Source organism: Coregonus clupeaformis, chromosome 16 (genome assembly GCF_020615455.1).
Source record: "Coregonus clupeaformis isolate EN_2021a chromosome 16, ASM2061545v1, whole genome shotgun sequence".
Lineage (NCBI taxonomy): Eukaryota > Metazoa > Chordata > Actinopteri > Salmoniformes > Salmonidae > Coregonus > Coregonus clupeaformis.
Genome location: NC_059207.1, coordinates 19,806,202 through 19,834,107, shown reverse-complemented (window position 1 = coordinate 19,834,107; position 27,906 = coordinate 19,806,202). Strand labels below are relative to the sequence as shown.

At 41.4% G+C, this 27,906-nt stretch overlaps 2 protein-coding genes across 2 annotated transcripts; one reads left to right on the top strand and one right to left on the bottom strand.

The window, feature by feature from the left end:
* Window positions 1–9,633: 9,633 nt before the first annotated feature.
* LOC121584390 (histone H1) lies at window positions 9,634–10,494 on the bottom strand. Its single transcript, XM_041900230.2, has one exon. It carries the CDS (start codon window positions 10,418–10,420, stop codon window positions 9,881–9,883), a length of 540 nt encoding a protein of 179 aa, XP_041756164.1. The 5' UTR covers window positions 10,421–10,494; the 3' UTR covers window positions 9,634–9,880.
* Window positions 10,495–14,544: 4,050 nt separating this feature from the next.
* LOC121584389 (tetraspanin-36) lies at window positions 14,545–21,439 on the top strand. Its single transcript, XM_041900229.2, has 7 exons — window positions 14,545–14,743; window positions 18,338–18,529; window positions 18,989–19,063; window positions 19,204–19,299; window positions 19,629–19,778; window positions 19,905–19,988; window positions 20,230–21,439. The coding sequence occupies exons 1-7, from the start codon at window positions 14,684–14,686 to the stop codon at window positions 20,305–20,307; spliced, it is 735 nt and encodes a 244-aa protein (XP_041756163.1). The 5' UTR covers window positions 14,545–14,683; the 3' UTR covers window positions 20,308–21,439.
* Window positions 21,440–27,906: the final 6,467 nt, after the last annotated feature.

Genomic DNA, 27,906 nt, shown 5'->3' with positions numbered 1-27,906 from the left:
CCCACCTTCAGCACGCCTTGACATAAGGGCTATTTTACCAAGAAGGAGAGTGATGGAGTGCTGCATCAGATGACCTGGCCTCCACAATGCCCCGACCTCAACCCAATTGAGATGGTTTGGGATGAGTCGCACGGCAGAGTGAAGGAAAAGCAGCCAACATGTGCTCAGCATATGTGGGAACTCCTTCAAGACTGTTGGAAAAGCATTCCAGGTGAAACTGCTTGAGAGAATGCCAAGAGTGTTCAAAGCTGTCATAAAGGCAAAGGGTGGCTATTTGAAGAATCTCAAATATAAAATATATTTTGATTTGTTTAACACTTTTTTAGTTACTACATGATTCCATATGTGTTATTTCATAGTTTTGATGTCTTCACTATGTAGAAAACAGTAAAAAATCAAGAAAAACCCTTGAATGAGTAGGTGTGTCCGAACTTTTGACTGGTACTGTATATCCTTGCATTTATAGCTCTGTCTATGAATATGGGAGTGGTTACATTTCTCCAGCCCTATCCCTTATCTGTTTACCGAAACAGCGGCGGTCTGTCTGCTTTGTTATTGTTAATGACTGCAGATTGCTCCTTAGCTGTTTGATTTTCTCTTCAAATAGTAGGCTTACAGTATGTCATATCGTGGTATGAGCCGTACTCAGTGATGACAGGAAGTCAGGTCTTGGTGTTGTTTATTCACGTCTCTTTATCTGGCTTTATATAAATGTAAGGGTTTTTAGCAGTTACAGTGTGTGTTGTTACTATATGCGTGAGTTAATGAATTATAGTGTCTTGTATTGAGTCTCATCACCTTTAGTTTGATTTCGAACACTTTGGACGCTAAATCAGCTGACCCTTTAATACTGTTGGTGCCCATATGAAATGGCTATTAACCTGATCACCATGATTGACCAAATAAGATGATGTCTACATTTGGAAACTGATGTGTTGGCTAGTGCAGTACATACCTTATCAGGACAACTATATCACCCTAAATGGGTGAATCAGGATATGACCCTAATGCTGTCCAATAGATGGTAGCAATACCCTACACAGGCCTACTTTCCATTTTCCTGACGTATCGAGTTTGCAATTGTGTTGTTTCACATTCTGAATGGAAGTTCTCAACTGTATTCATGCTTATCTTGAATTAATATATGAGAGACAGGGAATTCCAGTCGGATGTAAAATGTTATGGTTCATGCCATGACATCTGGGGGCTGTTCAGGAGGGTGCATCTTTGAATAATGATCAGATAGAAATACACAGTTGGACAGTGATTGTCTTCTGTTGTGTATGCAGGCCCGGTTCTGGCCGATGTAACGCCCTAGATGAGACAAAAAAATTGCCGCTCTCCTATCCCCACAAAGTACACTACCCTAGGGCCTAGGCTATACAGTGTCGGCCCACAACTCACTTTGATGAATGCCTATCCATGTGGTAGCCGACCTTTGTAAAACAGGCAGTTGCACTGGCTTTGTAGTCCTGATACCTGACAAAGACTTAAGACTAATCATTTTGGCTATTCAAGCTCTGAATATCAGCTACCATAGGCGGCGTGTAACTCCTATCTTTACAGAAATATACTGAACAGAAATATAAACACAACATACAGCAATTTCTAAGATTTTACTGAGTTACAGTTCATATATGAAAATCTGTCAATTTAAATGAATTCATTAGGCCCTAATCTATGGATTTCACATGACTTGGAATACAGATATGCATCTGTTGGTCACAGATACCTTTTTTTTAAAGGTAGGGGCATGGATCAGAAAACCAGTCAGTTTCTGGTGTGACCACCATTTGCCTCATGCAGCACGACACATCTTCTTCACATAGAGTTGATCAGGCTGTTGTATTGTGGCCTGTGGAATGTTGTCCCACTCCTCATCAATGGCTGTGCGAAGTTGCTGGATATTGGCGGGAACTGGAACACTTTGGTTCGATGTGTACACGTCGAACCAGAGCATCCCAAACATGCTCAATGGGTAACATGTCTGGTGAGTATGCATGCCATGGAAGAACTGGGACGTTTTCAGCTTCCAGGAATTGTGTACAGACCATTGCGACATGGGCGGTGCATGATCATGCTGAAACAGGAGGTGATGGCGGGGATGAATGGCATGACAATGGGCCTCAGGATCTCGTCACGGTATCTCTGTGCATTCAAATTGCCATAGATAAAATGCAATTGTGTTTGTTGTCTGTAGTTTATGCCTGCCCATACCATAACCCCATTGCCACCATGGGGCACTCTGTACACAACGTTGACATCAGCAAACCACTCGCCCACATGACGCCATACACGTGGTCTGCGGTTGTGAGGCCGGTTGGTCAATTTGTGCACATAATTGGAGCGAAATAAGCTTTTTGTGTGTATGCAGAATTTCTGGGGTATTTCATTTCAGCTCGTGAAACATGGGACCAACACTTTACATGTTGCATTTACATTTTTGTTCAGTGTAAATGAAATCATTCAAAATACTTCACCAGAGAGCATGACTCAGAGGATCATTAGCTTCTTAATTTTTTTTTGCTGTGGATTGTTTCAAATCACAAGCGAGTAGCCCTATGCCTAGTTGGGAGGTCCGCAATTTGGGCAGCACTTGTGGCAATAAGCCTAGCTGATTATTGAGTTGCTTTTCAGTGAAAAGGATCTAAAATATGTGTGAAGATAATGTGTCTTGAGTATAATTTGAAATGTTGAGACATGAATAAGGGGAGGGGTGGGTGGCGAAGATATAGGCGCATTTCTCTCCAGAATGCACTCTGCTCTCCAGAATGCACTCTGCTCTCCAGAATGCACTCTGCTCTCCAGAATGCACTCTGCTCTCCAGAATGCACTTTGCTCTCCAGAATGCACTCTGCTCTCCAGAATGAACTTTGCTCTCCAGAATACACTCTGCTCTCCAGAATGCACTCTGCTCTCCAGAATGCACTCTGCTCTCCAGAATGCCCTCTGCTGTCTCCTGACAGTTATTGCGAATTAATTGTTGCATGGTGTGAATTGTTTCCCCTTAGATTTGTATCAATTCCCCATTACATACAGTGGGGAGAACAAGTATTTGATACACTGCCGATTTTGCAGGTTTTCCTACTTACAAAGCATGTAGAGGTCTGTAATTTTTATCATAGGTACACTTCAACTGTGAGAGACGGAATCTAAAACAAAAATCCAGAAAATCACATTGTATGATTTTTAAGTAATTAATTTGCATTTTATTGCATGACATAAGTATTTGATCACCTACCAACCAGTAAGAATTCCGGCTCTCACAGACCTGTTAGTTTTTCTTTAAGAAGCCCTCCTGTTCTCCACTCATTACCTGTATTAACTGCACCTGTTTGAACTCGTTACCTGTATAAAATACACCTGTCCACACACTCAATCAAACAGACTCCAACCTCTCCACAATGGCCAAGACCAGAGAGCTGTGTAAGGACATCAGGGATAAAATTGTAGACCTGCACAAGGCTGGGATGCGCTACAGGACAATAGGCAAGCAGCTTGGTGAGAAGGCAACAACTGTTGCCGCAATTATTAGAAAATGGAAGAAGTTCAAGATGACGGTCAATCACCCTCGGTCTGGGGCTCCATGCAAGATCTCACCTCGTGGGGCATCAATGATCATGAGGAAGGTGAGGGATCAGCCCAGAACTACACGGCAGGACCTGGTCAATGACCTGAAGAGAGCTGGGACCACAGTCTCAAAGAAAACCATTAGTAACACACTACGCCGTCATGGATTAAAATCCTGCAGCGCACGCAAGGTCCCCCTGCTCAAGCCAGGGCATGTCCAGGCCCGTCTGAAGTTTTCCAATGACCATCTGGATGATCCAGAGGAGGAATGGGAGAAGGTCATGTGGTCTGATGAGACAAAAATAGAGCTTTTTGGTCTAAACCCCACTCGCCGTGTTTGGAGGAAGAAGAAGGATGAGTACAACCCCAAGAACACCATCCCAACCGTGAAGCATGGAGGTGGAAACATCATTCTTTGGGGATGCGTTTTTGTAAAGGGGACAGGACGACTGCACCGTATTGAGGGGAGGATGGATGGGGCCATGTATCGCGAGATCTTGGCCAACAACCTCCTTCCCTCAGTAAGAGCATTGAAGATGGGTCGTGGCTTGGTCTTCCAGCATGACAACGACCCGAAACACACAGCCAGGGCAACTAAGGAGTGGCTCCGTAAGAAGCATCTCAAGGTCCTGGAGTGGCCTAGCCAGTCTCCAGACCTGAACCCAATAGAAAATCTTTGGAGGGAGCTGAAAGTCTGTGTTGCCCAGCGACAGCCCTGAAACCTGAAGGATCTGGAAAAGGTCTGTATGGAGGAGTGGGCCAAAATCCCTGCTGCAGTGTGTGCAAACCTGGTCAAGACCTACAGGAAACGTATGATCTCTGTAATTGCAAACAAATGTTTCTCTACCAAATATTAAGTTCTGCTTTTCTGATGTATCAAATACTTATGTCATGCAATTAAATGCAAATTAATTACTTAAAAATCATACAATGTGATTTTCTGGATTTTTGTTTTAGATTCCGTCTCTCACAGTTGAAGTGTACCTATGATAAAAATTACAGACCTCTACATGCTTTGTAAGTAGGAAAACCTGCAAAATCGGCAGTGTATCAAATACTTGTTCTCCCCACTGTATGTCACCAGTAGTAAATGTGCCATTATTTGGTTACATTCATTTCTGTTAATGCATGTATTAATTACAGCCATTTACCGTTCTCTTTGTCGAAGTAGAAACGTTGTTTGCAGAGTTCACAACCTGCTACACTTTTGAAAAACAAGTTTTGGTTTCTTGCATACCATCATTTACGAGTTTTGTAAATGTTTCCATTGTCTGTTGTTTGGAGCGCTCCCTGTGAGCAATGAGCATGTGTCTGGTTTGTTTCTCTGTCCTGTTAATGTTGATGGAGTGCGCGCGTCTGAGCACGCATAATGTAGGCCACCTGGCCTGCTGCGCCAAATGTAGGAATGTGCACATTTGCAGATGTCTGATTTCTGACCACCACTAATAATAAGCTGAGCTTCTAAGTCATTTTTGTAACCATTCGACAATGATTTTGAGAAACGTTATTATTGAAATGAAACTGCAAATATGAAAATCATAACTGGCACGCTAATCGGTAGAAATGGTATGATACATTCTTAGCTTCCCCAAAAGTGAAACTCATGTGCTGCCTATGTCAGCTACCGAAGTTTATCAGGCGTTGCTTTATCTTGGAAAATGCAGTTCGTATATTTCTTCTTCGCCATGATCAGATCGGAAATTGACCAATAGACCTAAAAACTTGAAATCGATAGGCCTAATTATTATGACAATTTAGCCCACTGAGTGACACTCCCGGACAGTCATGAGTAGCCTCATTTCATTCCATGGGCTACTGTCCAATTTACTTTGACCTGTCCTGTTTTTAGGATATGGTGTGTTTGTTAACATGTTAATTCATATTCACATCGATGCGCTTTTTTTTTTAAGGGCGCCATTTGGGATATTTGATCGGAAACACACATGATGTAAAAAGTGTCTGTCTTAAGACTTTGTCATAAATGTGGTCACCATGTAGGTTACAGAAAAGGCAACAGAGGCTATATACTCTTTCTTCCGTAGACTACATGATTTGACGGTGCGTTGGTGGCGAGCCGCAGCACTGCTCCTCTCCAACAACACCATGGAGAGGCGCGCTGTGCATTGATGAGATACATATTTTGGCGCCTGCCTTTGGCAAAGTGGGCAATGCTTATCAGGGGGCGGCATCAGCGTTCACCTTAATACCACATATGCCACTGGGTGAGATACGTTTTTATTGTTTTGGGCAGAATTATGTTAGGTGTTATTTGTTGGAGATGTGTCTTGTTCAATTTAGCTTGGAAAATGCCACCCTCGTCAATATGTCGCTCTAGGCGGCTGCCTAATCCTGCCGGGCCGGCCCTGTGTGTATGAATAGCTAGTAAAGGGTATGTGCTGATATGGGAGCTTCACATAAATGTTTTTATCTTCACATTTGTGGGTTGGGCTGACTATTGTTCATCCTCGTGTCCTTATTTCATCAGTCATTTACAGACTAGTTTTAAAAGCTTGATGATAATCATCCTTGTCTGGCTAAGTGATAATAACCATAGTGTTAGAACAACCATTTGTGACACACTCTTTGTTTCAGTTAGCATGCAGCCATCTGAGCATGCAGCCAGTTTACAACAAAGGACAAAGGATGTCTTACAAAGGATGTCTTAAAAAGGATGTCTTACAAAGGATGTCTTACAAAGGATGTCTTAAAAAGGATGTCTTACAAAGGATGTCTTACAAAGGATGTCTTACAAAGGATGTCTTACAAAGGATCTCTTAAAAATGATATCTTACAAAGGATGTCTTACAAAGGATCTCTTAAGACAGGGCTTGTTGTGATCTGAGATCACATACACTACATATCCAAAAGTAAGTGGACACCCTTCAAATTAGTGGACTCTGCTATTTCAGCCACACCCGTTGCTGACAGGTGTATCAAATCGAGCACACAGCCATGCAATCTCCATAGACAAACGTTGGCAGTAGAATGGCCTTACTGAAGAGCTCAGTGACTTTCAACGTGGCACCGTCATAGGATACCACCTTTCCATCAAGTTAGTTAGTTAAATTTCTGTCCTGCTAGAGCTGCCCCGGTCAACTGTAAATGCTGTTATTGTGAAGTGGAAACGTCTAGGAGCAACAATGGCTCAGCCGAGAAATGGTAGGCTACACAAGCTCACAGAACAGGACCGCCGAGTGCTGAAGAGCGTAGTACGTAAAAATCATCTATCCTCGGTTGCAACACTCACTACCGAGTTCCAAACTGCCTCTGGAAACAACGTCAGCACAAGAACTGTTCGTCAGGAGCTTCATGAAATGGGTTTCCATGACCGAGTAGCCACACACAAGCCTAAGATTACCATGCGCAACGCCAAGGGTTGGCTGGAGTGGTGTAAAGCTTGCCGCCATTGGACTCTGGAGGAGTGGAAAAGCATTCTCTGGAGTGATGAATCACGCTTCACCATCTGGCAGTCCAACGAAGGAATATGGGTTTGGCGGATGCCAGGAGAACGGTACCTGCCCCAATATATAGTGCCAACAGTAAAGTTTGGTGGAGGAGGAATAATGGTCTGGAGCTGTTTTTCGTGGTTCGGGCTAGGCCCCTTAGTTCCAGTGAAGGGAAATCTTAATGCTACAGCATACAATGACATTCTAGACGATTCTGTGCTTCCAACTTTGTGGCAACAGTTTGGGGAAGGCTCTTTCCTGTTTCAGCATGACATTGTTTCAACCCCATTAAAGGTGTTCAATGGGGTTGAGGTCAGGGCTCGGTGCAGGCCAGTCAAGTTCTTCCACACCGATCTCGACAAACCATTTCTGTATGGAGCTCGCTTTGTGCACAGGGGTGCACAAAGCGAGGTCCATACAGAAATGGTTTGTCGAGATCGGTGTGGAAGAATTTGACTGGCCTGCACCGAGCCCTGACCTCAACCCCATTGAACACCTTTTTGGATCAATTGGAACACCGACTGCGAGCCAGGCCTAATCGCCCAACATCAGTGCCCGACCTCACTAATGCTCTTGTGGCTGAATGGAAGCAAGTCCCCGCAGGAAAGTTCCAACATCTAGTGGAAAGCATTCCCAGAAGAGTGGAGGCTGTTATAGCAACAAAGGGGGGGACCAACTCCATATTAATGCCCATGATTTTGGAATGAGATGTTCGACAAGCAGGTGACCACATACTTTGTATTTTTATCAGTAATGACCAAAAACATGTGACAACCTTGAGCAGAGCATGTAAGCTCATTCGGCTGTTTGTTGTTGTTGTTGTTGTTGTTGTTACATGGACACAAAGCATTGCATTCCCTCTTCAGCATGGTATCACTGATTGAAGCTCTTGACACCCTAAAAACATGCTCTGTATAGTTAAGTATCTCCTGTCAAGCTAGGCCTGTCTTTCTTCCCGGTACAGCCAGTATGAGGATCTTGCCATTGCTTTTTCTTTTTGGGGGCGAGGGGTCTAGGCTGACTCAATGCTACAAAAGAATGCGCCATTTGGGTGTGCCAAATGCATTTATGTAGCCTTCAAATTGCCAGCAAAAGTTATTGTCACGCCCCAGGTTTGTTCATTGATATTGATACTTGGTTGCATAAATGTTACCCCAAAATGAAAATCCCGCCGAAGGGCTTTCATAACTTCAGCAGATAGCACGCTGAGTCGCCCGTCACCAATCGATGGTTGTCCCCCAAAGCCATTTGGCAACTCCTGTGTCTTCATAACCATTCGTTTATTTAAACTATCAAAAGATAAAACCCAGATAACTAAATTAGCCGACATTCAAACCACAATGAAATCATTTTAACGAATAAGTGTAGCGCTTTCAGTCAATTTGCGGAATAATATGCCAATGACTACTTTTCACTTATTTACTCCGTGGTGAGGTGAGGTGAGAGAAAGGTGACGTGAAGCCAATGATCAACGGCTTTGTCAAGGCCAAGACGTTTAAAATATTTTTTATAGAATATGACATGATTATGATTTCGTTCCTCTCAATGATCTTTTATCAACACCGCTGGCCATCAATAAAATGTAAAACATTGTGAAGAGGTAGGCCATATTGATGTTATGTGTTCACACACATTAAACCTGTGAACATGTTTTTGCTATAGATAACAGCACCAACGAATGTTTCGCGTCACACCCCATTCCACTCAATGTTGTCAGACATGATTAGGTTAAGCTCTGCAACCATCTACTCAATATCAGTGCTGCTAAATGATTGGCGGCTGGCATGCTCCACGTGTACATTTGCTCATCCAATATTCTCTGTCCAAAAGGTGGTCTTTAGGCTTGTTGCGCGAAACATTAGCATAGCCTATGCATAGCACGCATCTTGGAAGTGCGTAATGGTGCACGTAAAGCTACACATTTCATCTTCTCCAAGCGCTCCAGCGGAGCGGAGAGAAAAAATTACGCGCAACTAATCTAAATATATTGAACTGGTATCAATGCAGCACACAAGCTATTTCAGACACACCCTTTGCAAATGTATCTAACGTTTGAATAGGCTATGTCTGTGTCGCGCGCAAAATATGATTTAACATTATGCCAATATATGAAAGGCGACAAAATAATGAGGCTTTATTTTGTCAATTTAAGTATTCCCATACTATACATTTGTTTTGCTTTCTTTGTATGTTGGTTCAGAACCAAAATGAATTAGAGTTTTTTCAGTAGACTCGTTTTTAATAGGCCTACTGCAAATACCTACAGCCTAATTAATGACAATATCATATAGTTCTACGATGCCTAGTTAATCATTGGTAATTATGATTGATAATGTATTATTTTAGTTACAATAATACAACTATGTAGTTCAACTGTTTTGTCAGGTAGGACTACTTTTCCATGCAATTAAAAACTTTTAAACACAGTAAACATATTTTCGTGTGAATTATCTGACTGACATGGTTGAACAACTGTTTTTGGTTTAGATTGTACCATTCCATTTCTGTGCGTAATGCAATGGAATCCTGTCTCCCAACCTGTAATAATTAATTTACTATTTATAGTAGGCCTATATAGGTTAAATTCAATGATTCCACAATAAAACATTCAACAAGGGAAATTAAATACATTTATTGTTTTTTAAACAATGATATACAGGTTCCTCCCTATCTCCGCATTCATGAAAAGCTAGCGCAAGATGGGTAACAGTGTCAGCACTGTAAAAACTGCTAAGCAAACGTATTTAAGTTCATGAGATGGATTCTTCGGATGTACAAATGCACTGTGAGGCCTCTTAAACTGTGCAGGGAAAATCAATTCCACGTCTTCCACCAAGAACGGATCGAGCAGACCTACGGTAGGCCTATTTCTTCTTAGGAGCAGCTTTAGCCCGTGTGGATTTGGCGACTCTGCGCTTGGTCTTCCTGGGGCTCTTGGTCTTTTTTGCTGCTGCGGGTCTTTTGGCCTTCTTGGGACTCTTCCTCTTGGTTTTCTTTGGGGACTTCTTGGCGCCCGCTGCCTTCTTAGGTGACGCTTTCTTGACAATCTTGCCCCCTACCTTCTTGACTTTATTATTGATAGGTTTTTTCTTTTTAACGACGGCTTTGTTTTTGTTAATTTTGAAAGAGCCGGACGCCCCAGTGCCCTTGGGCTGCAGAAGATATCCTTTGGCCACCAAACGCCGGACTGCGAGTTTGAGTCGAGCGTTGTTCTTCACAACATCATAGCCGCTGGCTGCCAGAGACTTTTTGAGAGCCGCAAGAGACACACCACTACGGTCCTTCGATGCTGACACAACCTTCAGGATGCGGTCAGATACGGTGGGTCCAGTCTTCTTGGGCTTGGATCTCTTTTTAGGAGTCGTGGCGGGAGTCGCCAGGGAAATTGCAATCACCCCAGACATGTTCCCTGTTATGGAGATGTATTGGCTGAAGATGCTTGAGAGATGAAGGCCTTGGAATGAGTGGAGTGATGGGTGACATGCCCATTTATGAAGATTTGATGAGAACCGTGTAGATTCAATCATTGCCACTAGGCGCCTTTTCCCCTGTCAAAACCTGACTTGTGTTTTCTTCCTCATAAGAAATGTGTATATTTTATTCGTAATATCCACTATATCTATATAATCATCATATCCTAAGAATCAGCACAAACTGTACTTTTGATTTGTACCTTTAGTGCCACCATTATGCAAACGCCGTGCCAGGTAAATTCTTAAATTGTTAATGGGCAGTAATTGAATGCCATTTAAAAATGGACCTTTTCGACATTTTGACTAAATGATATCATGCAAACGTTTGCGTAGGTGCTACAGTAATTCCTTACTCTTAAACAGACATCTTGCTAGTAAATATTCCCCAAAATGTTACTCGGTTGATAATGCACTGAATAGTTAATAACATTTTTATATGACCAAAAAAGCACACCTAATGTCCAAACTGAGATGAGAAGCTTCATCTAAATATAATATTTTTCTAAAATAACAAACACGATATGTCTGTTTGAGTTTTTTACGAGTGAAAATATTTTTTCACTTCATCTTTTCATATTTGTGCAAATCTTTCTAAAACAGAAAATAGACACAATTCAATGGATATCAATCGACAAAGAGGTAAGAATATGTACTGTAGGCTATAAGAATATGCTGAAGGCTAGCTGCATTGGGTGCAGACTTTTGTGTCTGTAGGTATACAGACGGGGAGGCATACAAAGTTATGTCAATTGGTTTTGGTATGTTATGCAGATCACATTTTCCATCCTCCACCTTACCTCTACAATGAATATCCCATAGGCCTCTACATTATGGACAAGGTATGTTTATGAAAACCATTATTAAAACAGATTTTTTTTCATTCACATTTACCACAAAAACCGAGGTATGAATAATGTCGTGTGCATATTTTGTTAATCATCTGTATAACTACTATTTTGGGGATTCACAGACTTCACCCTCCCTACACCTCTGATGAATATAACAGGAAACCTGTTCGATCACCATGCACTGCAAAATCATTCTGGCTATGGATACGGAGAACATCAACACATTAACATCAACATGCCAGAGGATATATCCATTGGACTTGGGGCTCTGCTGGGAGTTTACCTCATATTTAGATTTTTTTATTCTGCTTTGCCACTCAAATAATAATAAACACTGACCACTAAAATATTGTAATATTATTGTTATTGTTGAGCGTATTATTAATAATAATATTAATATGGGAGTGGGGGCGTAATTCAAAAATTAACCCCAAAAGGTTCTTCGAGGATCCATTAAAAGGGGTTCTTTGAAGAACCCTTTTAAGGAGTTCTTCGAAGAACTTACAGGGGTTCCCCCACAGTTTCAATTTGAAGAACCACTAAAGGAACCTTTAGGAACCTACTAAAGCAGGTAACGGGACTAGGGACTAATAATGGAGGCTTATTTGCGCGCAATGGAACCACGCCAAAATAATGAGTTATCAGTATAGCATGGGTGGTGATAGAAAAAACACATTACAGTTTCACATTCAGCTTGTCACATGCAGGCTTTTCGTTTGAAATCGCGGGTTATTTTTTCGCTGTTTTAAACTCAACTAAATACTGGAAATACAACCATCCAAACCCCAAATGCATGTAGTGTTTGCGGTTCAATAATTGTTTATGTTGTTTAATTTTCATTTCACAAGATAGCTTAGGCGTATTATTATTGATGGGAAAGTTTATCATGTAATTTAATAATGTAGCTTAATGTTTATAAAAAAAATATGATTTGGTCCTTTGCCCTAGCCTATAGGGTATCGAATTATAACCGAACAGAATTAGAATAAATCAATCATGGTCTTGCTCTTAAGATACACAGAATATCATTTTATCAAGTAGGCCTGATAAATTAGGCCTATTTATGATCTTGAGTGTCACTGTCTCTAACCTAAATTGATTCTGATCGAAACCTTGAGCTATAAGCCGATAGGGTTAATGGAAGGATGCATGTATCTCCCTAATTTTTGGATTCGCAAACTTCACCCCCGTACACCTCTGATGAATATAACTGGAAACCTGCTCGATCACCATGCACTGCAAAATCATTCTGGCTATGGATACGATGAACATCAGCACATTAACATCAACATGCCAACATCAACATGCCAGAGGATATGTCCATTGGACTTGGGGCTCTGCTGGGAGTTTACCTTATATTTAGCTTTTTTTATTCTGCTTTGCCACTAAAATCCTAATAAACACTGACAACTAAAATATTGTGTTATTGGTGTTATTATTAAGCGTATTACTACTACTACTAATAATAATAATAGGGGAGGGGTGAGTAGTTCAAAAATTAACCCCAAAAGGTTCTTCAAAAGGTTCTTCGAGGATCCATTAAAAGGGGTTCTTTGAAGAACCCTTTTAAAGAGTTATTCGAAGGACTTATAGGGGTTCCCCCACAGTTTCAATTTGTGTAGCTCAGTTGGTAGAGCATGGCGTTTGCAACGCCAGGGTTGTGGGTTCGATTCCCACGGGGAATGTATGCACTCACTAACTATAAGTCGCTCTGGATAAGAGCGTCTGCTAAATGACTAAAATGTAAATGTAAGAACCCTTAAAGGATCCTCCAGGAACCTTTACTTTTTAGAGTGTAGGTTACTTTTTTCCGTAACAGCGCCTCAAATTGGCTGCTGCTGCCATAGAGATGCACATAGGCCTATGCATAAGACATTCAGCGAGTTGACTGTAGTAAGCGTTCCATCCATACCCATAAAGGAACAAAACAGCCCCAGGAATAGTTCAGATGGTCTCACTCTTGGGGGGAAAAATGGTTTCTTGTGGTTCTATATAGACCTTTTACAAAGCAAGCGATAGAACCGTTTTTTTTATATATAAGAGTGTACACCCAGCCATATACATGCGTCAAATCGCATTTAATTTGTGTGGGATCGAGGCGCCAAAGGACCACTAAAGAAAATGATTGGACATGTATTATTTAACCGCAGATTGATGGCCTGTTTTGTATTATTAACCGCAGATTGATGGCCTGTTTTGTATTATTTAACTGCAGATTGATGGCCTGTTTTGTATTATTTAACCGCAGATTGATGGCCTGTTTTGTATTATTTAACTGCAGATTGATGGCCTGTTTTGTATTATTAACCGCAGATTGATGGCCTGTTTTGTATTATTAACTGCAGATTGATGGCCTGTTTTGTATTAGGCCTATTTAACTGCAGATTGATGGCCTGTTTTGTATTATTAACCGCAGATTGATGGCCTGTTTTAATGGGCCAAGATAGGGAAGGCCAAGTTCACAAATGACTCATAGGAAATATTCGTAGGGTATTAATAATATTTCCAATGTTATTTATATATTATTTTTCAGTAAAACATGTAGCCTATGTTAAGCTGTTTACCTTAAGTCTTTTTTTAATAATTATGATAATATGACAGAATCTAACTTATGTAGGCATATAGGGCATATGACTAATGAAAAAAAAAGTGAATTATTTCAAAAACGGCACAGATCTCAACACGTGAGTGCTTCCTCACGCTGTTGTGACGCAGGACTGATAGCTCGGACTGGGGACGGATCGACTGGATAAACGGGGGATTGTTCCTCTCTGGTGTAGTAGCCCTATAGCCTACAGGGCTTCATTTAAAAAAAAAAAATTTGGCATGAAGTCTGAAGATCAAAATGAAATGAATGCATCTAACACTGCAAATTAAATATGACTGACTTTGAAATGACTGGCTGTGTAAACTTTATAAGTGGCAGTGGCCCTATCACCTAAAGTTAAAGGACCTGAATATACATAATCATGAGTCAAACGTGTAGTGCAGCAGATCAGAGCCATTTCTATAAACTGTGTGTTTCTATGAAGACTTTCTATAAAGACTTAGCCACTTGGATAAGGTTAATAAAACACAGTCCCCAATAAAACCCCATTGAATTACACACATTTCCCCTGGACCCTATGGAGAAATACAATCACAAAGGTGTATTAGGACCCCCCCCACACACACACACACACACATTAATCGCCGCGGCATGCGCTCCACAAGCATGTGACAGTGGGTCAGCAACCCAGTCATGCAGCACAAAGAAAAGTCGTCAGGAACCCCATTATAATCAGAACAGAGAGCGACACGATCCTATTTCATCACCAGCTGAAAGGCTCCCTACCACAAAATCAACATGGATTGCGGGATTATTACATCCAAAACAGTCCTTTTGCTTCTAAGTTTAATATTTTGGGTAAGTGCTTGGTCTGTGTTTATCTTTTTACGACTTCTTTCCACTGCTCTAACCAGGGATGTATTCATTACGTTTTGCATCGGAAACGGTTTACTGTTTAAGAACGTTCGCAACCCACCACCACCCACACTACATTTGTAGCTTAATCCAGGGACAGACTTGCATAGGGAAGTTCTGGCAAATGCCAGATGGGCTGGTACATATTTAGCCAAGGGTTCTCTCTAAATCTTTTTTTAATGCAGAATGAAGAATTATCATTATTTGGTGGTTTTGAGATCTGAAGGATAAAATGGGCCTGTACTTTAGAAATGCCCAGGCCAATTTCTGGTCCCAGTGTCCCCTGCTTAAATTTTTTTTGAGTGAACACTTCTACATGCCAGGTTTTCTCCACTACATGATGAGTCAGAAAGATCATGTTACTAAAAACCTTCTGGTAGATGTTAGGTTGCAGCAGTGCATAGCTTCCTAGGTGGTTAACTCTGAACTAATTCAATAAGGAGTAAGAACCCTGTGTGTATTCACCAGCGGGAGTAAACATAGGTCTGCTTGTGTATCAGCGGTCAAAAGCCACATATACTTTGTAGTTCCCCTTGAACTATCCCTCGCTCAAATATCTATCTCTCTCTGTCTAGCCGGTGCGGTACCTGGAGCTCTGCATTGTGTGTGTGATTGGTTGAGACTGAAGAGGTGGACTTCTGAGATCAGGCTGTTTTAATGTATCAGAGTTCGTCTGTATCCAAAGAAAAGACAACAGAATTTGTAGAGCGCAAATATATTCGTCCAATAGTCGCCTCTCTCTCTTAGTGCGTCCCCACATTTGTTTTTGTTTTTGTAATGCAATAGTGAATATTATAGACTCTTCTTATATGTCATGAAGTAATTTGACATTGATAACCAAAGTAAAAGACATAGAGCACCAATACTGTATGTTCTGCCAATAGTCGCCTCTCTCTCTCTCTCTCTCTCGAAAATATAGACACACGATACAAAGGACGAGGATCAGCGAGGAACTAGATATCGTTCACATATACAGTACATTAGCTAGTAAGCAACCACATGTTGAATTCGAAATGTTAGTCATCTTAAAAAGTACAATTACAATTGATTCTTGACAATACCATCCCCTTATGAGTTGCCATTAAATGTAGAGCATTATTCATGAACAGCGTGTGTCATGACTTTTCTGCGGACGGAAAAGCGTGCCTAGCTGCCTTTATTAGTGCGTCAACATTATTTGAGCATGAGCACGCAGCGCAAAACGTAAGTATGCACCTATTCACCATGATGCAGGGATGCTAAACCATAACTCAAACATGCTATATGAATATATGAACCTGGTGAAATTCAAAGTATTTTAACAACTGTTACACCTGAATTGAAGTAAAATATGTAGCCCTAAAACCTGACTCTTTTGGGAGATGAGGAGGGAGGTACGGCCCTGCTTTGCACTGTCACATAGTGTTGGATTAGTTTTGTCTGATCTGTGAGTTCACTTCACATGAGAACGCATCTGTGATCTGAGTCTGGAGGGAAACAGCCTACCATAAATATGTTATTTTGTGCTTACATAATGAGGTTTTCACAAATCCACATGCACTATAAGGCAGCAAAACTGCGAACATATGTCTTTCACTCGGCCAATACAGGAGATCATCTGGTCGAATGTTAGTTAGACATTGACAACAACATAAAAACAAGCGGGAAATGTAAATTTACACTCCATTTCCTTCTCCTTTTTCCGCTTTAGCAATCACCACAACACATTCATTTTTTACACTCATATCTGAAGCACAAGATCCAAGTTCCAGGAAAGATTAGGGGGTGGTCTGTGTGTGTGTGTGTGTGTGTGTTCCACTCGGGTGGGGTGTGGGTGGTGGTGGGTCTTGTGACTTGAGGCCTGATTGTGAGAGAACCGGGTAATGTGCTCTGGAGCCTTGAATCTAAAGGACTATTAGGCAAGGAGCAGCTCACCATCTGATCAATGCATTTGATTAGCACACGCGTTTGTATCACTATGGCATAAAAGCATAACCAACTTAAAGGGATGGTTCACCAACATTACTAATGGGTTTTCTTATGCTAATATCGGGGGTAACCACTTGCATTGGTTTTGTTCCATAAATACTAAAACGTTAGCATTTGTAAACAGTGGCCAAGTTAACAAAACCAAAGCATTGCTGTCTTACCTTGTCCATGGACTGCTTACAGAAGTTAGATTACTTCTACTTAACTGGGGAATTGATTGTATAAGCTGCAATTCACAGGACAATGCTACACTTGTATGAGTTTGCCTAACATACAGTGCATTTGGAAAGTATTCAGACCCCTCGACCTTTTCCACATTTTGTGACATTACAGCCTTATTCTAAAATGAATTAAATTGTTTTTTCCCCCTCATCAATCTACACACAATACCCCATAATGAAAAAGCAAAAACAGGTTTTTAGAAATGTTTACACATTTATTACAAATAGAAAACTGAAATGTCACATTTACATAAGTATTCAGACCCTTCGCTATCAGACTCGAAATTGAGCTCAGGTGCATCCTGTTTCCATTGATCATCCTTGAGATGTTTCTACAACTTGATTGGAGTCCACCTGTGGTATATTCAATTGATTGGACATGATTTAGAAAGGCACACATCTGTCTATATAAGGTCCCACAGTTGGCAGTGCATGTCAGAGCAAAAATCAAGCCATGAGGTCGAAGGAATTGTCTGTAGAGCGCCAAAAAATGTCTGCAGAATTGAAGGTCCCCAAGACCACAGTGGCCTTCATCATTCTTAAGTGAAAGAGGTTTGGAACCACCAAGATCTTCCTAGAGCTGGCCGCCCAGCCAAACTAAGGAATCAGGGGAGAAGGCCTTTGGTCAGGGAGGTGACCAAGAACCCGATGGTCACTCTGACAGAGCTCCAGAGTTCCTTTGTAGAGATGGGAGAACCTTCCAGAAGGACAACCATCTCTGCAGCACTCCACCAATCTCGTTCAAACATCTCTGGAGAGACCTGAAAATAGCTGTGCAGCGAAGCTCCCCATCCAACCTGACGGAGCTTGAGAGGATCTGCAGAGAAGAATGGGAGAAACTCCCCAAATACAGGAGTGCCAAGCTTGTAGCGTCATACCCAAGTAGACTCAAGGCTTTAATCGCTGCCTAAGGTGCTTCAACAAAGTACTGTGTAAAGAAAGGGTCTGAATACTTATATAAATGTGATATTTCCCCCACATTGTTTTTAGACATTTGCAAAAATGTCGAAGAACCTGTTTTTGCTTTGCCATTATTGAGTATTGTGTGTAGATTGATGAAGGAAAAAAACGATTGAATCCATTTTAGAATAAGGATGTAACGTAACAAAATGTGGAAAAAGTCAAGGGATCTGAATACTTTCCAAATGCAATGTATTCTCTACCCTTCTCCTGTAGTGTGCACTTGCACACATTCTCATGTGGGTTTAACAATGGTGTAAACTCCAGCCAATCCTTACACCAATCCTATGCTTTGAAATCCATGACAGGGAGTGTGCACCAGGAGAATAGGCAACACAGCCTTGATTAGCTGTAGAAAGTCCTCATGTTGTTGTGTTGTTCTCTCTAGGCTGCGGGTGGCGCTCTTGCCTACGTAGGCTCTTATGTGATCAAGAGCTACAACAACTTTGACAACTTCCTGGAGGATAAGTACACACTCATCCCTGCAGCCATCATCATCACTGTGGGAGTGGTGATGTTCATCATCGGGACTGTGGGCTGCTGCGCCACCCTGAGAGAGTCCAAAGTGGGCCTGAGCTTTGTGAGTATGAGCCTCCGACGCAACAGGGCGTTTCCCCTATGTACAGATCTAGGATCAGCATCACGTCCCCAAATCTGAACTTTAACCATTAGTGGGGAAATTTCCAAATTGACCCAAGATCAGCGTCTAGGGGAAATTTCACCCTACACCTGCCTCAGACATTGTAGTGGTGGTTCCTGGTGGGTGATGGTAAAAGGAGAGACTGGTGGTGCCAGCCATCCAGGACTTTCATAAGCACACTTTGTGTCCCAAATGGTACCCTATTCCCATATGTAGTGCACTACTTTTGACCGGGGCTCATAGGTCTCTGGTCAAATGTAGTGCATTCAGTACATAGGGTAGGGCGCCATTTGGGACACACTGTAAGCACTAAGGATCTCTGTGTTTGGTAAATCCTGCTGCACCACTTGTTCTCGGCCTCCTTGCTGACAGTCGTCTGGTCTGCCCATCCCTTTCCAGTTCCTGATGATCCTCCTGGCCGTCTTTGCAGCAGAGGTCGCTGCCCTAGTGTTTGCGTTCATTTACCGAGGCAGGGTGAGTGAACACCACATTTGGACACATTTTCACCACATGTATTTAATGTATTATATGCTACGATCATATACTATGTATTTAATGCTTGCAGGTACAATAATTAAGTACACAGATGCATTTTGTTTTGTATATCTTTACAGATTAAAGGTGACTTGGAGCGGTCAATGAGCGATGTGTTCCAGAAGTATGATGGTGAGAACGCTGATACCCGGGCTGTGGATTATCTGCAGTCTCAGGTCAGTGCCACTTTTCCTTTATTGACAAGTGTGAATTCCCCTGATAACCAGTATGATGCCAAGCAGGGGCTTACTAGGTTTGAAACCGAGAGACTCACTGTGCGATTACTTCCTGTGTATACACAGGCCTACCTTGTGGCCAACTGTACCACTCTCCCATTGACGGTCTTTGTCGTGGGCGTTAGAGGAAGTAATCACTTGTTGAGTTTCTCTGTTTCAAACTTATTTGGCGCTAACACGCACTGGCTCACACAGAGATGGGATGATACTGAACATTAGGCTTTTGTCAGCTTGGAGCTGTGAACAAGTGTTCTTCTCTCTGTATACAGTTGCAGTGCTGTGGAGTGCAGACCTACATGAACTGGACCACCACCCCCTGGTTCAGCAGCAGTAACAACACTGTGCCCATCTCCTGTTGTAAAGGGAACAACACCGAGTGCACAGGCACCCTGGACCAGCCAGTCCTGCTCAATACTCAGGTATGGACCCAATTCAGTCAATGTCTAACTTCTAGTTTCTGTATTTGTATTTGACACAATGGTTTAAAGTGTAATGCCATTACTCTCTGACCAGTATATACTGTATGTGTGTGTGTGTCGCTCCAGGGTTGTGAGGGTAAGCTGGAACAGCTCCTTCAGGATGTGATGAGCTATGCCATGCTGGTCATCCTTGGCTTTGCCATCATCAAGGTACTGTACCTGACTGTCCTCTGACTTTATTATGGTCATTTCCATGATTAGACTTTGCTCTGGTGTTTGGCCTAAAGATGAAGGCTTTTGTGTTTCCATCTCTGAGGCCGGGCCCCAAAAAATCTACGAAAAAGTCCAAAAGTATTAGCCCGTGGACCTACCCTGACTTGGGTATAGTGGAACCTTTTGGTGCCAGACAATTTACTCTGAATTTCACTGAATATCTGTCCTTTTCTTTCAGTTTTTCGGGATGCTTAGTGTGTGTGTGATCACCTGTAAAAGTGTCAGGCGAACTGGCTACCAGGCCCTGTATGTCTGATACTACCTGATCCTGCAGTCTCCAAGGACGCTTTAGAGGCTTGTCTCCCAGCAGCTCCTGACCCTTGACCCCTGACACCTCTCCCCACTCCTCTCCAGCAGTGTGAGGTCATAAAGCCTAAGGACTTGTGTTCCCCACACCAATATTTTAGTATCCTTTCAGGAACATCGTCTTACCGTTTTTATACAGCTTTCCCGGGCAGTTGTCAGACCCACCAAACTTTGGGCAAACCACTGCCAACATTGGAAACAATGGTAAACCACGAAATGCCATTTTTTAAAAGATAGTTGCAAATTACCACTCAAACTTTTAAACAAAGGAAGTTGGCTTAAGCTTAACGGTGTTGTTATTTGCTGCTGTACATAATGAAAAAAAGAAAGGATATGCACAGTGATATATCAGTACATGGGATACATTCCTTTAAAGGGGAAATCTGGGGTGACCTGGGATTCAACAACAACAAAGAGGGCACCCCCGACACTTTTTTGATAAACAGCTGAGGGATGGGGCTGGGGAAATGTAACCACTCTTAAACCACTCTCAAATTCATAGACAGAGCTATGGATGCATGCATGGACTGACCGTCAATGAGATCAAAATGATAGTTTTAACCTTGTTTTGAAGCTATACCGTGATTGTTTACAATTACTTTGTTTACAAACAATGGTGTAAAACATGCTTATATTTTGGGTTCTGATGGGGTAAGACAGTTGAACTAAGCTCATGAGGCAATTCTTCTAGAATCAATGTCTATATCGATGGCTATATATAATTAATTAAAAGTAAAAAAAAATTAAACATCTGCCAATCCCAGATTGCCCCTTTAATGATTGAAATGTTGTTTTGATACTGTCAAGTACTTTTTCAGATTCCAACACATCAGGTAGTAGGGATTTGTCTAGGATATACTGTATTACATTAGAAAAGGACTGTCAACATTCTTTTGGAAATTAATGCTTATTGTACTTGAAACAGATATTGATTTCAATGTTCATGAACACCACTGATTTCTGCATCATTGTAGAGTATTGTGCAATTGAATGTAATCATATCTGGTAGAATAGACGGTATACAGTTGGACTTGGTTGTGTATATTTAATTTCTAATGTATTAAAAGCTAACTACAAAGACATTTACATTTGATATGTTTACTGATTTTGCATAAAACACATTTCTACCTTTTAATTTAAAAAATTTAATCAATTTTCTATCAATTACACTACCGTTGAAAAGTTTGGGGTCACTTAGAAATGTCCTTGTTTTCCATGAAAACATACATGAAATGAGTTTGATTAGGAAATATAGCAAAATTAATAGGAAATGTAGTCATTGACAAGGAATAGAAATAATGATTTTTTATTGAAATAATAATTGTGTCCTTCAAACTTTGCTTTCGTCAAAGAATCCTCCATTTGCAGCAATTACAGCCTTGCAGACCTTTGGCATTCTAGTTGTCAATTTGTTGAGGTAACCTGAAGAGATTTCACCCCATGCTTCCTGAAGCACCTCCCACAAGTTGGATTGGCTTGGGCACTTCTTACGTACCATAAGGTCAAGCTGCTCCCACAACAGCTCAGTAGGGTTGAGATCCAGTGACTGTGCTGGCCACTCCATTTTAGACAGAATACCAGCTGACTGCTTCTTCCCTAAATAGTTCTTGCATAGTTTGGAGCTGTGCTTTGGGTCATTGTCCTGTTGTAGGAGGAAATTGGCTCCAATCAAATGCCGTCCACAGGGTATGACATGGCATTGCAAAATGGAGTGATAGCCTTCCTTCTACAAGATCACTTTTACCCTATACAAATCTCCCACTTTACCACCACCAAAGCACCCCCAGACCATCACATTGCCTCCACCATGCTTGACAGATGACATCAAGCACTCCTCCAGCATCTTTTCATTTGTTCTGCGTCTCACAAATGTTCTTCTTTGTGATCCGAACACCTCAAACTTCGATTTGTTTGTCCACAATACTTTTTTCCAATCTTCCTCTGTCCAGTGTCTGTGTTCTTTTGCCCATCTTTTCTTTTTATTGGCCAGTCTGAGATATGGCTTTTTCTTTGCAACTCTGCCTAGAAGGTCAGCATCACGGAGTGCCTCTTCACTGTTGACGTTGAGACTGGTGTTTTGCTGGTACTATTTAATGAAGCTGCCAGTTGAGGACCTGTGAGGCGACTGTTTCTCAAACTAGACACTAATGTATTTGTCCTCTTGCTCAGTTGTGCACCGGGGCCTCCCACTCCTCTTTCTATTCTGGTTAGAGCCAGTTTGCGCTGTTCTGTGAAGGGAGTAGTACACAGCGTTGTACGAGATCTTCAGTTTCTTGGCAATTTCTCGCATGGAATAGCCTTCATTTCTCAGAACAAGAATAGACTGACGAGTTTCAGAAGAAAGGTCTTTGTTTCTGGCCATTTTGAGCCTGTAATGGAACCCACAATTGCTGAAGCTCCAGATACTCAACTAGTCTCAAGAAGGCCATTTTTATTGCTTCTTTAATCAGCACAACCGTTTTCAGCTGTGCTAACATAATTGCAAAAGGTTTTTCCAATGATCAATTAGCCTTTTAAAATGATAAACTTGGATTAGCAAACACAACATGCCATTGGAACACAGGACTGATGGTTGCTGATAATGGGCCTCTGTACACCTATGTAGATATTCCATAAAAAATCAGCCGTTTCCAGCTACAATAGCCATTTACAACATTAACAATGTCTACACTGTATTTTTGATCAATTTAATGTTATTTTAATGGACAAAAAAATTGCTTTTCTTTCGAAAACAAGGACATTTCTAAGTGACCCCAAACCTTTGAACGGTAGTGTATATACACAAGTACTTCTTCATGACCTTTCCCAGAAAACTAGTGAGGCAAAATGCAAATTCTGAGAAGTTTGTAGGCGTTGAGCGTAGTGTTTATCTCTCTTGGTTAGTTGATAAAGACGCGTCTATATGCTCAAGATAGGATGTTTGACAAGAATCCCCTATGCACTTCTACATACAGTATAAACACAGACAGGGCACCAGGCATCGTTGTCTAACTATTTATTTTAATCTTTATTTAACCAGGAAAGTACCTTGAGGTTAGAAAAGTCTTGGCATGTACATTTGCAGTCTTAAAGGGAAAATTCGCTCTTTTTCAACATCAAATTAATAATCTCCAGCACCACCACAATTTCAGCATATGTGAAAACAGCAGGTTTCTGTTTTGTAGTCAACAAGATAGAGGAAGATAAATGTTTCCAATGACATCATAGGGAGACGCTGATGACATCATCTAGTTGGCTTCATGTGATTTTAAACAATTATGAGCAAGGTTAGTAAGTAACAAAACACTTCATTTAGAGCCATCCATAAATGTGTTCTGATGAACAGTGCCTTTTAATTAGGAATGAAACCTCTTTCAACCCCAATATTAGAATATAATGCAACATAAGCCTTAGAAGAACTGATCCAAGTTCTGTTTGATAGAGTATTTACCAAACAGTCATGAATTCCATCTACAGTCATAGACGGACTGGCTTAAGGGCAGTTCTATTAAATCATCTTTAGCACAGTTGGCCTGTCTAAATGTGGGTACCCCAATTGATAATTACTGTATGTTTTTTTTTTATGTGCAAAATGATCATTATTTGTTATTGTTATGAAGAGTGATCAGATGAATTGCAATTAATTGCAAAATCCCTCTATGCCATGAAAATGAACTTAATCCCCCAAAAAAATTCCACTGCATTTCAGCACTGCCACAAAAGGACCAGCTGACATCATGTCAGTGATTCTCTCGTTAACACAGGTGAGAGTGTTGACGAGGACAAGGCTGGAGATCACTCTGTCATGCTGATTGAGTTATAATAACAGACTGGACGCTTTAAAAGGATGGTGGTGCTTGAAATCATTGTTCTTCCTCTGTTAACCATGGTCATTGCTTTGCACATAAAGTGCTTCACAGGCAAGGATATTGCTGCTAGTAAGATTGCACCTAAATCAACCATTTATCTGATCATCAAGAACTTCAAGGAGAGAGGTTCAATTGTTATGAAGAAGGCTTCAGGGCGCCCAAGCAAGTCCAACAAGCGCCTGGACCGTCTCCTAAAGTTCCAGGTTTGATTTCTCGTCCCACTCCATCCCTGTCTACAATAGCTACAGGAAATAATATGGGCCATACAGTTGTAGTAGCAGAATCAACCAGCAGAGTACACTATGGTTTCAGTGATAAACTAGGGAGGTTACTATCTCCAGAAGAGATATTAAATTCAACACACATGCTCTCAGCTCCAGTTCCCATTGACATTTAAACACAGCTGTCCTCTTATTCCAGAGAGAACTGTTTTCTTCCTACTTTAAAATGCAGACAGCAGGATAACATGTAATCTTTCTTTCTTTCTTTCTTTTGCTTGTAGCTCAGTTTGCGTCATCAACATGAGTGTTGTTAACCTACCTGATCCATGAGGCTTTAAAGAAGCTCAATCTGCAATTCAGATATGATGACTATTTAGTAAGTCACATTAAGTCTTCAATACAAGTTACAGTGTATCCTGCTCTGAACCAGAATTGCATTGTATCCTACATTGAATTAGCCAACAGGGCCTGTAGTCATAAAGCATCTCAAAGTAGGAGTGTTGATCTATTCCCCTGTCCATATAATATCATTCATTATGATCTAAAAGACAAAACTGATCCTAGATCAGCACTCCTTATCTGAGACAGGTCCTGATCGCTATCTGTAATGCCGCTCACCTCAACTATTCCTCTCTATCCCCAGTCCTCTCTGATCACGCCTTTCCAAAACAGTTCACACAAAGACCTGAGTCAGGTGTTGCAGTGGGGAAATTTCAGACCTGCTCCTAATTTATTCATTTCCCACCACTTCTGCACAGAGTGTTCTGGCCAGTAACCTGACACACAGGATGTTGATGCTGGTGCTGTGGGAGAGCGGCCAAACATACTGCTTCTCAAAGGGGCCAAACATACTGCCTCTCAAAGGGGCCAAACATACTGCCTCTCAAAGGGGCCAAACATACTGCCTCTCAAAGGGGCCAAACATACTGCTTCTCAAAGGGGCCAAACATACTGCCTCTCAAAGGGGCCAAACATACTGCCTCTCAAAGGGGCCAAACATACTGCCTCTCAAAGGGGCCAAACATATTGCCTCTCAAAGGGGTCAAACATACTGCCTCTCAAAGGGGCCAAACATACTGGCTCTCGAACATACTGCCTACTCCCCTACCCTAAAAGCTTTTGTTTGGTGCAAGGCGCAAATGATGTCTGCAGCTTTTTATGTCTACAGCTTTATTTGATCATAATGAAGATAATAAATGTTTGTCTCAAAACTCACAGGCATTTTTAGTTTGAATCCTCAGCTGAGACATTATTATTGTTATTATTAGATGTTATTATTACTGTTTCATCATGTCATAACTCTGCTACAAAGGTCCAAGGATGGCGTGGACCATGACCTATTGGTTATATTTAATATACTGCTTAAATGTTATTTTTCTTCTTCTTCCTCATTCCCCTCCTCTACCTCTGTCTTTTCGTGATACCCAAAATGGTCTAAACAATTATCACCAAACCCGTCTCACAGAAATGGTGGTCTCTGGGGCCCATTTTGGTGAGCTGAATTTCGTCTGCCTTTCAAAGAGGACATGAGGGTTACTGGCTTTTTCATTTAGAGTACGTTGTCAAGTACTTCCTCTGGAAATAGTCACAAGTCACTTTTCTGATGTCATCTAGTGAGTGAGAGAGAGAGAGCGAGAGAGAGTGAGAGAGAGAGAGAGAGAGAGAGAGAGAGAGAGAGAGAGAGAGAGAGAGAGAGAGAGAGAGAGAGAGAGAGAGAGAGAGAGAGAGAGAGAGAGAGAGAGAGAGAGAGAGAGAGAGAGAGATGCGTTTGTTGTAGACTGGCTTTGCCAGTTGTAGAGGGCACTCTAAGGGAAGAGCCCCAGACATGTGTTGATAGAGAAGAGTTAACATTGAGGTGATTCCTACCATATTTGTCTGTGGAAGAAGCAGCATGAACATTATGCTGAATTCTCATTGGCACACCCATGCGTCAATCTAAGTAACAAAATTTAAAAAATCCCCATCAAAATCCGTCAGTTTAAGCAAGAGATGTCTGTTTTTTGCATGGGCTGCGTCTCAGTCCACCACATCCGCCTATGTCGGCCTACCGCATCTCAACTCGTCTAAAAGTAACCCGTACAAATTAACAGAAGTATGGAGGTAGTTTTGTGCCAACAAAAATAAGGGGTTAAATATGTGTCCAAAAAACCTCAAATATATCTCCTAGATACAGGACAGACACTTCAAAACCTTTTTCCTTATGATTTATTTTGGGACTGTCTTTTTTGCCATTTATGAATGTGTTATTCAATGCGTTTCTATGGGCTATAGTAGTAAAGGCCAAATTCAATATTTTATCAAATCATTTTTAAATATCATTTTTTTTATACCTAAAGGGGTCCTAAAATTCAAACTCAAATAGCTAAATAATCCATATGTTAGCTTAGATAAGACTGTCGCTCATTACAAACGTGTCTCCGCCTAATACACTTTCTCTGTACATATGAGAATATGGTCTCATTATATGTGTAATATCAAACATTCGACTGGATGAAATGTTGGGAACCATCAATCACACAATTGTTTTATGCTCATGTTGATGTTAAGGAGTTGGTCATTTGTAATGTGGTTCAGTTGGAGCAAGTGGTTTCCCAGGTCTCTGGCTGTATCGTCATCCACACACCAGAAAGAACCGTAATTGGACATCATTAGGAAGAGTAACCCTGCTCAGAGACAGAGAGAGTGGGTGGGAAACAGAGAGGGAATGAGAGAGAGAGAGAGAGAGAGAGAGAGAGAGAGAGAGAGAGAGAGAGAGAGAGAGAGAGAGAGAGAGAGAGAGAGAGAGAGAGAGAGAGAGAGAGATGGAAATGTTGCACTCTAATTTGTTGTGAAAATGAATAAATTGAACATCAAATATCCCCTCCCAAAGCCCACATTCAAACTAACCAGGCAAAGACCCACAAAAAGGCAACCACCATACTAAGCTACTCTGCATACATAACATGACGTATACATTTGGCAAAACATAACATTGCATAGGCATTACTCTAAGGTAGTGGAATAAGGTATGTAACTAGAAAAGGTACATCGGTGTAATTGCTTCTGCTGTCTTGAAGAAATATGTAAAAATACCAGTAGTTACATCGTAACACATGTAGCTATACAGACCGTTATGAAGTTCTAAGTACTCCATAACTGTAGTAGTTTATGTTTTGTTAGCTAGTCTATTCAACAAGGCAACTCTTGTAGGCATAATATATATGTGTGGCAGTAAATTCTAATGAGGAGTATTCCTGTTCTATATAATTGTAGCCTACAGGGTTATAAGACATATTCATATTACCCGTGTGACATGTTGTAAGGGGATGTTCACCGAGTCCCTGACGGCTCTCTGGACTCCCCTCCACCGCTGAGATGCTGAGATGCGATGTCACCTCACCAGTTCCCTCTGTGAGACCTCCTTCCCACCCCACTGCTAACCTGGGCCCACAGGGTGTACTGTGAAAAGGGCATCTGTTGAGGGGTTTTAGCAGCCCAAGG